This window comes from Bufo bufo, chromosome 3 (assembly GCF_905171765.1).
Source record: "Bufo bufo chromosome 3, aBufBuf1.1, whole genome shotgun sequence".
Lineage (NCBI taxonomy): Eukaryota > Metazoa > Chordata > Amphibia > Anura > Bufonidae > Bufo > Bufo bufo.
The window spans coordinates 354,619,162-354,634,093 of record NC_053391.1 but is presented as its reverse complement, the minus strand read 5'-3'; the positions used below and the strand labels follow the sequence as shown (position 1 = coordinate 354,634,093).

General features: G+C 42.1%; 1 protein-coding gene across 3 annotated transcripts in view; it reads right to left on the bottom strand.

Annotated features, from left to right (window-relative positions):
• Positions 1-14,932, bottom strand: part of MYOM3 (myomesin 3) — a 191,574-nt gene that overhangs the window by 45,114 nt on the left and 131,528 nt on the right. For all 3 annotated transcript variants that reach the window (XM_040424500.1, XM_040424502.1, XM_040424501.1), the window contains exons 17-20: positions 11,383-11,504; positions 2,377-2,564; positions 2,142-2,268; positions 1,753-1,931 (exon numbers count right to left, since the gene is read on the bottom strand). In XM_040424500.1, coding sequence (XP_040280434.1) covers positions 1,753-1,931; positions 2,142-2,268; positions 2,377-2,564; positions 11,383-11,504 — 616 coding nt within the window. The remainder of the gene's footprint in view (positions 1-1,752; positions 1,932-2,141; positions 2,269-2,376; positions 2,565-11,382; positions 11,505-14,932) is intronic.

Sequence of the window (14,932 nt, the reverse complement as noted above, 5' to 3'; positions counted from 1 at the left end):
AAGCTACTCAAATTTTTATGAGTATGAATTCGATATGTAAATTGTGAAACAATGCTCAAAGGTCACACTACTAGCATGAACTCCATGCTTATACAGTCAGGTCCATAAATATTGGGACATCGACACAATTCTAACATTTTTGGCTCTATACACCACCACAATGGATTTGAAATGAAACGAACAAGATGTGCTTTAACCGCAGACTGTCAGCTTTAATTTGAGGGTATTTACATCCAAATCAGGTGAATGGTGTAGGAATTATAAAAGTTTGCATATGTGCCTCCCACTTGTTAAGGAACCAAAAGTAATGGGACAATTGGCTTCTCAGCTGTTCCATGGCCAGGTGTGTGTTATTCCCTCATTATCCCAATTACAATGAGCAAATAAAAGGTCCAGAGTTAATTTCAAGTGTGCTATTTGCATTTGGAATCTGTTGCTGTCAACTCTCAAGATGAGATCCAAAGAGCGGTCACTATCAGTGAAGCAACCCATCATTAGGCTAAAAAATTAAAACAAACCCATCAGAGAGATAGCAAAGACATTAGGCGTGACCAAAACAACTGTTTGGAACATTCTTAAAAAGAAGGAACGAACCGGTGAGCTCAGCAACACCAAAAGATCCGGAAGACCATGTAAAACCACTGTGGTGGATGACCGAAGAATTCTTTCCCTGGTGAAGAAAACACCCTTCACAACAGTTGGCCAGATCAAGAACACTCTCCAGGAGGTAGGTGTATGTGTGTCAAAGTCAACAATCAAGAGAAGACTTCACCAGAGTGAACACAGAGGGTTCACCACAACATGTAAACCATTGGTGAGCCTCAAAAACAGGAAGGCCAGATTAGAGTTTGCCAAACGACATCTAAAAAAGCCTTCACAGTTCTGGAACAACATCCTATGGACAGATGAGACCAAGATCAACTTGTACCAGAGTGATGGGAAGAGAAGAGTATGGAGAAGGAAAGGAACTGCTCATGATCCTAAGCATACCACCTCATCAGTGAACGATGGTGGTGGTAGTGTCATGGCGTGGGCATGTATGGCTGCCAATAGAACTGGTTCTCTTGTATTTATTGACGATGTGACTGCTGACAAAAGCAGCAGGATGAATTCTGAAGTGTTTCGGGCAATATTATCTGCTCATATTCAGTCAAATGCTTCAGAACTCATTGGACGGCGCTTCACAGTGCAGATGGACAATGACCCAAAGCATACTGCAAAAGCAACCAAAGAGTTTTTTAAGGGAAAGAAGTGGAATGTTGTGCAATGGCCAAGTCAGTCACGTGACCTGAATCCGATTGTGCATGCATTTCACTTGCTGAAGACAAAACTGAAGGGAAAATGCCCCAAGAACAAGCAGGAACCGAAGACAGTTGTAGTAGAGGCCTGGCAGAGTATCACCAGGGATGAAACCCAGCATCTGGTGATGTCTATGCGTTCCAGACTTCAGGCTGTATTTGACTGCAAAGCATTTGCAACCAAGTATTAAAAAGTGAAAGTTTGATTTATGATTATTATTCTGTCCCATTACTTTTGGTCCCTTAACAAGTGGGAGGCACATATGCAAACTGTTGTAATTCCTATACCGTTCACCTGATTTGGATGTAAATACCCTCAAATTAAATCTGACAGTCGGCAGTTAAAGCACATCTTGTTAGTTTCATTTCAAATCCATTGTGGTGGTGTATAGAGCCCAAAAAAATTGAATTGTGTCGATGTCCCAATATTTATGGACCTGGCTGTAAATTGTACCCTCATATGTGTGTCCGGCACTGGATTCTCATTAATCCTCTTCCATTCTCCAGAACCTCCTTCACATGCCTCTACCAGGTAGCCAGTGACACGGCTGCTTCCTGTGTATATAGGGCTTTCCCAGTGGAGCATCAGAGTGTTATCTCTCACTTCTCTGCATCTGACATCATATGGCGGACCTTAAATATAGAACAAAGTAGAAGAGTAATGTGAATCTGCTAGCCACTGCGCGAAATCTGTAACTGGGTCCTCACTTGACGTGCTATTTATAATACTGGTATATACCCATATGGCAGAGTTCTGAGTCCAAAAACATGTATTCTCAAAAACATGTGCTCTCTTTTCCATGTACTATATTTTCAGACTTGCTTTATCCTTCATATCATTACCTGGTTGAGGCATTGTCCATTCCTCACATTTAAAAAGGTCACTTGGCTCAGACATCTTTCCAACACCTGCTGAATTCAAAGCTCGGGAACGGAACTCATAGAAATGTCCTTCAGTCAGACCTGTTACCTTGTATGAAGATACATATATTACAATAACACTATAATCTACTGTAGTAAAATAAGATTATTTATACATTGAGTGATATATATTATGCGAAAAGATGATGAATGGTACCTTATATATTGTTTCTTGGATTTGTTCATTATTGACGTCTTTCCAAGAAACATCCTCAGGATCATGTTGATCAAGAAAATATCCAAGCACTTCTTTCCCTGCTGTGAATTTTGGAGCCTTCCAACAGATTGTCATTTCATCCTTACCACAGCTCAAGAGATCAAAACCATAGGGGGCGGATGGACAGTCTATGAATAAATGATAGGTTTAGTAACATGTATAATTGTTGAGTGCATTGGAGTAACTAGAACTGACTGGGCTCTGCAACAATTTGTTCAACAATTTTGTGCAGACCTCAGACTAGACCTAAAAAAGTAAAAAATACTCACCTTTCTTCTCCTCCTATGGGCATTTCCGCTCTTCGTGTAGTACTGCGTTTAGGCACACACTACACTGTGACCTGAGGTTGCACAGCATCAGGTCATAGTGGTCACATTCCATCCCAGGACTAGGAGCATCATACTCATCGCTCACTGGGCCCTGGAAATGAATCCATTTGTCCTTCTCCTGAACCCCTTCCTGACTTTTGGCCCCACAGCAGCCACTTCCCCTTCTTCCATGGTAGCTACGCCCCTCTTTAGTGGGCTACTCAGTTTAACATGGATCTGTCAGGTCTCCTATCTGATGGCAGTATATGACAGAGGGGAAGACTCTGAGCTTGGAAATATTTCGTTTTATTTATTAAATTCATCATAATTTTACAAACAAAAAGAGCCTGTTAGTCATACTTACTCCTGAGTACACAAAGTGATTGGCAGCTCACCGTGTATTCAGACTCTTATGCATCAGCAGTATGTGAAAGGGGCATTCAGGATTCAGGCTTCCCAGACAACATTTAAACCACTTTTTGTATGAAATCAAATACTGAATCAAATCATAATAAACTATACAGTAACAGTGGCTGTGTACAAACTAACTGGTTTGACTTTGGGCTAACTCTAAGGGAGTTATCCTGGCAGTTCCTGCTTTTAACCCTTTAACCCCCATTCAGGGATCTGGTTTTCACTGCAGGGGAGCCATCAAACCTATCACTCTAAAGATAGTCGCGATGTAGTTGCTTGCTGACCTATGGGAGTCAGAGACACCAGTGCAAAGCACCAAGAGGTCAGACAATATCCATAGTCTGGTTGAGGTTAGCGTAGGCAGCGTACAAACAAATATGAGAAATAAGTTCGAGGTCAGGGCAGGTAGCAATATGAGAAACAGGTTATCTGATATAATTAAATCTGACAAGCCCCCTTACAGTGTAAAACAAAAAAGTGATGCACTACTTGTCTCTTACAAGTTATGCTGTTTTCTGTGCTGCCAGTCCAGTCCTCCTGCTGCTGCTTTTTTACAGACTTCAGCAGTTATGTGCAGGTATACAGCCAATCACTGTCCTCAGCAGTATACCGTCAGAGAAATGGCGCTGGAGAAAGGGGTAAGCAGTATCAATTGTTATTTGACACCATTCTTTGGCTTGTCTGAGATTTTATCTCGGACAATCTCTTTAACCTGTAGGATACCAACGTCGTACATGTACAGCGCTGGAAACTGCTCCCGCCCGATCAGCTGCAAGGGTCTGGCAGTCACTGATACCCAGACCCCTGCTGTATGCGCCGGCATCGGTGAAAACACTGATGCCGGCGCATTATCCTGACTCTATAAAAATATCACATGATCCACCATGTCAGCTGAATGCCGTAAAAAAAAAATAACTGTGTCAAAAAGGCCATTTTCTGGTCACCTTGCCTCACAAAAAAGTGTAATACAAAGTGATCAAAAAGTTCTATGTACCCCAAAATGGTACCAATCAAACAGTCATCTCATCCCGCAAAAAATGAGCCCCTACCTAAGACAATCGCTCAAAAAATAAAAAAAATAGGGCTCTCAGAAATTGCCAACACAAAAACTAATTTTATTCTCTTCAAAAATGATTTTACTGTGAAAAACTTAGCAAAAATAAAAATGATAGACGTATTAGGTATCGCCGCATCTGTAATGACCTGCTCTATAAAAATATCACATTCACCCCCTCAGGTGAATGCTGTAAAAAATATATTTAAAAAAATGCCAAAACAGCCATTTTTTTCACCTTGCCTCACAAAAAGTTTAATACCAAGCAATCAAAAAGTCTTATGTACCCCAAACAGGTACCAATCAAACCATCACCTCATCCCACAAAAAATTAGCCCCATAAACCTAGCCATCAAAATCTGTGCTGCAAAAGCCATATGGCGCTCCTTCCTTTCTGAGTCCTGCCATGTGCCCCCACAGCAGTTTACCACCAAATATGGGGTGTTGCCATATTCAGGAGAAAATGGGTAACAAATTATGGGGTGCTTTTTCTCCTGTTAACCCTTGTGAAAATGAAAAAATTTGGGGTTAAAGTAACATTTTATTGGAAGAAACGAAACTTTTCATTTTTACAGCCAGGTGTTTGCAAATTCCGTAAAACACTTAGGGGGTCAAAATGCTCAGTACCTTCCTTAATATATTCTTTAAGGGGCCTAGTTTCCAAAATGGGGTAACTTTTTGAGGGTTTCCACTGTAGGGGTACGTCAGGGTCTCTTTAAATACAAAACTGTGCCAAAAAAACATTCTACCGAAATCTGCCTCAAAAATCAATTAACAAAATTATAAAGCAGACATATGGGGAATGTTGATTGGTATATTGACTATTTGTCTTAAAGGGTTGTCCGGGTTCAGAGTTGCCCATTTCCAGACATATGACATTTTCACCAGGTAGCCCCCCCTGATTTGAGCATCTTCACAGTTCATGCTCTGATGCTCTTCTTTGCCCTGCTCTTGTGACGAACCGGGCTCTTCTTAGGGCTGCCAGGCAAAGGCTTCCGCCCAGCAGTGAGCCCGGTGACCTCATCGGCACTGATGGGCGGGCTTTAGCACTGCCCTAGCCTGTAAAAAAAGCTAGGGCAGCCCTAAAGCCCACCCATCAGAGCCGGTGACGTCACCGAACACACTGCTGGGCGGAAACCTCCACCTGGCAGTGTGTTATTGTAAATAAAAGAGCCCTTTCCCTGCGCTATCCAGCGCAGGGCAAGGGTGCGCATCGGAGCATGAACTGCTCCGATGCTAACATCAGGGGGGCTGTCTGGGTGAAATTATCGGTATGTCCGGGTTCAGCTCTCAGAACCCAGAGAACCCCTTTAAAAGTAGAGAAATTAAAATTTAGAAAATTTAAAATTTTTGCACATTTTTGGGAAATTTTTGATTATTTTATAAATAAAGGTGAAATATATCGACTCAAATTTACCACTGTCATGAAGTACAATGTGTCACGAGAAAACAAACTCAGAATGGCTTGGATAAGTAAAAGCTTTCCAAAGTTATTACCACATAAAATGACACATGTCAAGACGGAGCCTGGCCGCTTATGGAGGAAGACGTGTGAGAAACGAGCTCCTCCACAGCAGTCCCTGCAAGCAGCCTTAAGATTGCCATTTTCCAGCGCAAACATGGTCAGGTATGGCAAGGACCGAAAGGTGGACAATGCCGACACACCACCGGCTCATAAACACTCCTCAGACATACATAAATTCTTGCAACAGAAGACTATGAACTCTCAGCCGCGGCCAACCAAGATGGCGCCTGATGACACAGTGGTAGCTGAGAGTGAGGAGGACTTAGACCAGCTTAGCAGCTGCACAAGTGAATATGGTGACTCAGAAATTGCCGCCGCTTCTAAAGACTTCTTTAAGGAGATCATCATGCAGGCTTTACACCCGGTTCTCTCTGATTTATCTGAGATCAAGACCGAGATCAAGCATGTGGGAGCAAGAGTGGAGGGGCTAGAAAACACGTGCGCAGCCATCATAGCACATTCGGCGGCCCTGGAATCCCGGTTGTCAGATCATTTGGCCCACATTAACAAAGCACTAACCTTGAACAAAGATCAGGAACACAGAAACAGAAGGTGCAATGTTTGCATAAAAGGACTACCTGAATCGTGGGCAGCAGACGCTCTAAATAAAATCGCCCTGGGAGTTTTTGGGGGTCTCATAGGAGACTCTGCGGCCCAAAGAAGTAACTATAGAAAGGATCCACAGATCTCTTAGACCTAAGCCGCCTCTGACCAAACCTCTTAGGGACGTGATTTGCGGCCTTCTTTCATATGTAGACACAGCTAAGATCTTAGCAGTTGCAAGAGAAAAGGCCCCTGTAATGTACGCAGGAGTAGAACTTGCGCTCTACCAAGATGTGGCTCCTTCCATATTAGCAGAGAATTCTCAGACTTTTTCTCAAACAGCTATGCCAAAAAAATATTGCATGGCTATACCCTTTTGGTCTCTCTATTGTGCACAATGGCAGACGAATACATATCCACACACCTGAAGATCTTACCAAATCGTGGTCACTGCTGGACATAGAACCCATAAAGATACTGTCCTGGATGCCTGCTGAGACGGATGTCACCATACCTGCACTACCGGCACAGGAACCATGGCACCAGGCCCCTAAGAGCAAGCACCAACGCCCTGGTCAACGCGCACCTCAAAACACCTTAGACCCGGCATGAATCGGACTGTAGTCAGTGATTCTTGGCACGGATTTGAATATTACTCTAGACCCACACGTGGATTTCTCCATATCCAAATCCCACATACCCACTAGAATGCTGGGCAAACTGCTATACAAACTTCAGGAACTACACTTGATAGATGTATGGTACTCCTGCAACCCATCCACAAGAGATTACACCTTTCACTGCATACCACATAAGTCCTTTCAATGCTTGGACTATATATTTGCTTCAGCACATGCTCTCTCCATTTTCTCCTTAGCTCAAATAGGCACAATCACGATCTCAGACCACGCACCATGTTGCGCGACATGTCACTTAGCCCAACTTCCCCATGGAGAGTGATTAACGAATCATTACTGGGATCAGACACCAACCAGACACGTTAGACATCATCTTTGCTCGTTATTCGAGAACTCCTCATCACCACAAGTTTCACCCTCCTTGTTGTGGGAATCCCACAAGGCATACATAAGAGGGGTGCTGGTTGAAGTGGGTTCTCGGGTCAAAAAGGAAAGGCAAAAGAAAATAGACTCATTATTAGACCAAATTGCCAAAATGGAGCAACTTAATAAATCCTCCCAGTCACAAATGAGACAACAACTTAAACAAACATCCTAGAACTGCGACATGCGAAACATCTCTATTTTAAACACAAACTATATATACATGGAGACAAGGGAGGAAAATGTATGTCCTCCTTAATTAAGAAAACAAGGGAAAATAAGGGAGAGTCAGGGATCATTGCACACTCAGACAGCTGACATAGCCAAAGCTTTCCACTCCTACTATTCAGGGCTTTACAACATACAAACTACTACTAGGTCCTTACCCACAACACGTATCCCAAATTTTTTAGATTCACAGAATTTTCCCACTATCACTCCAGACGAAGCATCCAACCTTCTGTCTCGAGTCACAACGGACGAACTGAGAGATATACTGCACAGTTTCACCCCAGAAAAAAAGTCCTGGGCCAGATGGCCTACCCCTCATCTATTACAAAAAATTTGAGGATGTGTTATTACCCCAACTGGTCTCCCTTTGCAATCATCTGCTCCAAGGTGGCTCACTATATCCAAATCACAAGAAGCACACATTACACTGATACATAAAACTGGAAAAGACCCTCAATTATGTGGGAATTACCGCCCCATCTTGTTACTAAACCTCGATCTAAAAGTATGGGCTAAACTGATAGCCATGCGCATCAGCCCTCTACTCACACAACTAATAGGGAAGGAACAAGCGGTTCTTCTTCAAGGGCATGGAGGGAAGGGACAACTCCTGCAAAATGCTACATGTTATACACTTAGTACACAAACATAAACTACCCTTAGCACTGTTGGGAATTGATGCGGAAAAGGCATTTGACCGAGTCAATTGGGCCTTTATAGAAGCTACTTTACGTTAAGTTCAACTTTCCCTCGGAATTAATCGCGGCTATATTTGCACCATATGCACAACCCTCAGCTCCCATAAAAATAAATGGCACCCTGTCACCTTCATTTAAAATCACTAATGGAACGAGACAGGGTTGTCCTCTCTCACCTTCCCTTTTTATACTAGTGGTAGAAACTCTCCTCCAGAATGTCAGGCAGAATCCCTCTATTGTAGGATTTAAAATGGGCCCCTTACAACTTTAGGCTCCATTCACACGTCCGCAATGTGTTTTGCGGAAACACGGAGTCACGGATCCGCAAAACACGGAAAGCGGCAATGTGCGTTCCGCATTTTGCGGACCGCACATTGCCGACATAATAGAATATGCCTGTTCTTGTCCGCAATTGCGGACAAGAATAGGACATGTTCTATTTTTTTGCGGAAACGGAAGCACGGATGCGAAAGTGCGGATCCGCAAATGTGGATGCGGACAGCACATTCCGTCCCCATAGAGAATGAATGGGTCCGCACCCTTTCCGCAAAATTGCGGAAAGGATGCGGACACATTTTGCGGACGTGTGAATGGAGCCTAAATGTGTTGCCTTCACAGATGATTTACTATTTCTCGTCTCAAACCCAGTATCTGATTTATCTTACAAAAATATTAGATGATTTTGGCCTTTTGTCCAATTTTAAAGTGAATGTGTTAAAGTCAGAAGTACTTAACATTTCCATTCCTGCAAAAGAGGTCTCCTTAGCGAAGAAACATTCCCTCTACCCATGGGTCACTCACTACTTCTTTGAAATACTTAGGCATCCAACTTCCAAAACAGCTCTCGAAATTGTTCAATCTAAATTTTCTTCCCCTCTTAACGGAGATTAAAAACCTTCTACAGGATTATGACTTCCCCTTTATCTCATGGATGGGTCGCAGGAACCTTCTCAAGACATACATTGTGCCAAAGATATTATATACCCTCTTGATGATACCAATTTACCTACCAGCCAGCTTCTTTAGTTCTATCAGATCCCTATTCTCCAAATTTCTTTGGAAAGGACGTAGACCCAGACTACCCTACACTCTGCTTATGAAAAAACAAGATTGTGCTGTCTTCACTATTGCATACTGTTTATTTGTGTGCCTTCAGCACCATCTAGTGACCTTTATCTGTAAGTGCATCTTTTGCCTTGTTAAGTTATGCATATTCATTAGGTCACCTGACTTCCTGCTCACAGTGCTTTCTGGGAAAGAGACAGGCTCCTGCTTCCTTTTCTCCTCACCTCATGGAAGGAGCAGCTGCACATTGTGTGTCTCTTGCTAAAGCATCGTCGGTAAGGGATTAATTCATGTTTTTGTATTAGTTTTGTGTACACTGTACTGTATACTCAGTTCTTGTATGTTCATTTTCTTATAGTTTACCTTATCTACTGCCGGTTAATAAAAACCACAGACTACAGAAACAAGTCTCATCCTATTAACTAGTAGAATCGTGATATCTGCCTGTTGAACTGCATACAGACCCCGGGGGTACATGTTGTGAGAACAGGACAAGATCATGGTGGTTTGGGCCTACCTGACATCGCATCATACCATAAAGCGATGCATCTCAATAGATGGTTGGAGCTGGAAGTTCAGGCACAACATTCTTTGGGTGCCTCGATTCAGAAAGCTCTTTGGTGGCCAACAGAAGGGACCCTTAGACATCCTGACTTTGACCCATTACTGAAAGGAACTTGTAAGGTCTGGTTGTCTATGAGGGACACACTGGCCCCCTTTCCATCCCCATTACTCCCTTCAAGACTGCTTCCCATAGCTATTGCAAACATTGATTCACCTTACTCAGATTTTTGGGAAAAGTTTAAAAATATCCCTGTTGCTGATCTTTTTCATCTCAGCAGGATGCCATCGCGAGAAAAGCTAGATCTACTACAATATGCACCTATTAAACCGCTTCATCTAGCACAATTTAAGAGAGTAGCAGAGAGATTCTTACAGGCCTTCTCCTTCAAAAGGCAACTTCCTTCATTTGAAACTGTTCTATCTACTGGTTTGTTAGCACCAAGGAAAGTGGGAAAACTCTACTCCTTACTCATCACTCCACAAACCTATTTGAGATCTACTTTCATCTCCTCATGGGAAAGGAAGCTGAACATAACTCTCAAAGATGAAGAACTACAGGCAACCCTGCGCACATCACATGGCTTTTCACCGTATGTAAGACTGCAGGAAAATCACTACAAATTGTTAACCCGCTGGTATAAAACCCCGGAATTTCTCTGTGCACATAAACTATCCCAATCCAGAAATGACTGGAGGTGTGAGTCAAATGTTGGCTCCCTTTCCCATATTTAGTATGACTGCCCGCTCATCTCCACTTACTGGAAACAGGTAGAGAGGACCATTCAGGAAGTTTGCTCAACTTCCTTCACTCTTAAGTTTGACCAAATTGCACTGGCGAGAGCAAGCTCATCTTACTTACCATCCAAGAAAAATTTCATCACCCACCTGTTAGCAGCGGCTTAGGCCCTCATCCCTCTTCATTGGAGGATCCACCATCTTTTTAAGAATGGCAAGTAGAACCAGGGACAAATATCTTAAAACTCTGGGCACCCTGGAGACAGTTCCAGATACAAACTTCACTAGAAACTTAAACAAGCACTTTCTCACTCTCCTCGGCAAGACCTTCTCAATTAGCATGTTGCAAGAAAGTAACATAATATCAGCTGTCCATCTCATTAAACCACCCCTCCCCCTCCCCACCCCCAGTCTCGCTTACCTTGATATTCTCCCCTCTCAATTAGAGGTTTATACTGCAAAAGTCTACAGTTTATCACACTACGTACTTGTATGTAATTTTGTTACAACAATGTTCTATATGGTCATTGTACCTTGGTTTATTGATGAAAAATAAAGAATTTATAAAAAATTTAATAAAATGACACGTCAGATTTGCAAAAATCGTCCTGGTGATTTAAGGTGAAAAACGGCTCAGTACTGAAAGGGTTAAGCTATCTATTTATTATTACATTAAAAAATTAGTGGAGCAAATGAAAAAGAATGTTTTTGTGTAATGGAAACATGTTCACCATGTCTTTATACTTACAAACAGCCTCATTTATATTCAATGGGTCAGATATAGGTGATATTTCACTAAGCCCAGCTTCATTTGCTGCTCTCACACAGAACTCATAGTCTTTCCCAGTCTGTAACTTGGGCACGGTAAACCTGTATAGATATACAATTGTTAACATGTTATTGCTTAAAGAAATGTTGTTACTCCAACATTTTAATAGTCAGTGTCATTTTGATTTTTACCTCTTAAAGGGGTTGTCCAATGAATAATATTCTACAGTTTTTAAACCAGCACCTGGATCTGAATACTTTTGTAATTGTATATAATTAAAAATGTAGTATAGCTTTTGACTTATTTAACAAAATCTATCTGTATAGCACCACCTGCAGTTTGCTCTTTTTATAATTTCTATTTCCACCTCACTGAGGTGGACGCACATGCTCAGTTTTATCCTTCAAATGCCACCAGCTGCAACAGAAAGGACATGTCCCGTGAGAAAAGACTCCTGAGCTGCCCCAGTCTTTCCTGGGGAAAAACAAAACAGTTTTTGTAATCTAGCTACCCTTAGGTCTCCATGAAGTATAATTTTATTCTTCAAGCAATAAACCGATGCCATGAAAGGTGACACACGGTTTCTGCAGTAATGCTAAAGGTGGAATGTTACACTATGGTCCCCATTTACGGAGAATATGCTCCAAATTTTTAATCTGTGTACCTCCCTCAATCAGCACCACTCTGAGTCCTCCAGTGTTTTTTTACTACAGTGGGATGCGAAAGTTTGGGCAACCTTGTTAATCGTCATGATTTTCCTGTATAAATCGTTGGTTGTTACGATAAAAAATGTCAGTTAAATATATCATATAGGAGACACACACAGTGATATTTAAGAAGTGAAATGAAGTTTATTGGATTTACAGAAAGTGTGCTATAATTGTTTAAACAAAATTAGGCAGGTGCATAAATTTGGGCACCACAAAAAAGAAATGAAATCAATATTTAATAGATCCTCCTTTTGCAGAAATTACAGCCTCTAAACGCTTCCTGTAGGTTCCAATGAGAGTCTAGATTCTGGTTGTAGGTATTTTGGACCATTCCTCTTTACAAAACATCTTTAGTTCATTCAGGTTTGATGGCTTCCGAGCATGGACAGCTCTCTTTAAGTCACACCACAGATTTTCAATAATATTCAGGTCTGGGAACTGAGATGGCCATTCCAGAACGTTGTACTTGTTCCTCAGCATAAATGCCTTAGTGGATTTTGAGAAGTGTTTAGGGTCGTTGTCTTGTTGAAAGATCCAGCCCCGGCGCAGCTTCAGCTTTGTCACTGATTCCTGGACATTGGTCTCCAGAATCTGCTGATACTGAGTGGAATCCATGCGTCTCTCAACTTTGACAAGATTCCCAGTCCCTGCACTGGCCACACAGCCCCACAGCATGATGGAACCACCACCATATTTTACTGTAGTTAGCATGTGTTTTTCTTAGAATGCTGTGTTCTTTTTCCTCCATGCATAACGCCCCTTGTTACGGCCAAATAACTCAATTTTAGTTTCATCAGTCCATAGTACCTTATTCCACAATGAAGCTGGCTTGTCCAAATGTGCTTTAGCCCACCTCAAGCGGCACTTTTTGTGCTGTGGGCAGAGAAAAGGCTTCCTCTGCATCACTCTCGCATACAGCATCTCCTTGTGTGAAGTGCGCCGAATGGTTGAACGATGCACAGTGACTCCATCTGCAGCAAGATGATGTTGTAGGTCTTTGGTGCTTGTCTGTGGGTTGACTCTGACTGTTCTCACCATTCGTCGCTTCTGTCTATCCGAGATTTTTCTTGGTCTGCCACTTCGAGCCTTAACTTGAACTGAGCCTGTGGTCTTCCATTTCCTCAATATGTTCCTAACTGTGGAAACAGACAGCTGAAATCTCTGAGACAGCTTTCTGTATCCTTCCCCTAAACCATAATGGTGAACAATCTATGTCTTCAGGTCATTTGAGAGTTGTTTTGAGACCCCCATGTTGCTACTCTTCAGAGAAAATTAAAAGAGGAGGGAAACTTACAATTGACCCCCTTAAATACTCTTTCTCATAATTGGATTCACCTGTGTATGTAGGTCAGGGGTCACTGAGCTTACCAAGCCAATTTGAGTTCCAATAATTAGTTCTAAAGGTTTTGGAATCAATAAAATGACAACAGTGCCCAAATTTATGCACCTGCCTAATTTTGTTTAAACAATTATAGCACACTTTCTGTAAATCCAATAAACTTAATTTCACTTCTCAAATATCACTGTGTGTGTCTCCTATATGATATATTTAACTGACATTTTTTATCGTAACAACCAACGATTTATACAGGAAAATCATGACGATTAACAAGGTTGCCCAAACTTTCGCATCCCACTGTATGTTCCCCGGTCCTATGCTGTCAATGCTAATTGGTCAGTGTAAGAGCAGTAAAGTTCCCTTTCTCTTTATATAAATGAGTGACTATGTAATTAGCACATAATTAGTACATTATTTTGAATGTCTGTGTGTGTATACAGTTGTGTTCAAAATTATTCAACCCCCACTGAAATTGAGTGTTTTGGCCAGTTTGACATTGATTTTGATCATTTCAGTCATCTTGTTTACAATTAAATCAAAGAGGCACTTGTAAGTCAGACAAATATAACATAACATTTATAATGAAATAACCACAAATGTCTTTTCTGTGCTCACATCATTATCAGTTGTATTCAACCCCCAAGTGACATTCAATCTTAGTACTTAGTACAACATCCTTTTCCAGTTATAACAGCTTTTAAATGTGAAGCATAGCTTGACACAAGTGTCTTGCAGCGATCTACGGGTATCTTCGCCCATTCTTCATGGGCAAAAGCCTCCAGTTCAGTCACATTCTTAGGCTTGCGCGCTGCAACTGCTTTCTTTAAGTCCCACCAGAGGTTCTCAATCGGATTTAAGTCTGGTGACTGCGATGGCCACTTCAAAATGTTCCAGCCTTTAATCTGCAACCATGCTCTAGTGGACTTGGAGGTATGCTTGGGATCATTGTCCTGTTGAAAGGTCCAACGTCTCCCAAGCCTCAGGTTTGTGACGGACTGCATCACATTTTCATCCAATATCTCCTGGTACTGAAGAGAATTCATGGTACCTTGCTTCCCTGTACCTGTAGAAGCAAAACAGCCCCAAAGCATGATTGACCCCCCACTATGCTTCACAGTAGGCAAGGTGTTCTTTTCTTCATAGGCCTTGTTCTTCCTCCTCCAAACGTAGCGTTGATCCATGGGCCCAAACAATTCTAATTTTGTTTCATCAGTCCACAGAACACTATCCCAAAACTTTTGTGGTTTGTCCACATGACTTTTGGCATACTGCAGTCGACTCTTCTTATTCTTTGGAGACAGCAAGGGGGTGCGCCTGGAAGCTCAGGCATGGAGGCCTTCATTACGCAGTGTGCGCCTTATTGTCTGAGCTGAAACTTCAGTACCCACATCTGACAAATCTTTTTTCAGTTCCTCAGCAGTCACACGGGGACTTTTCTCCACTTTGCGCACAGCAGTCGAAGTCAGCATCTTCTTTCTGC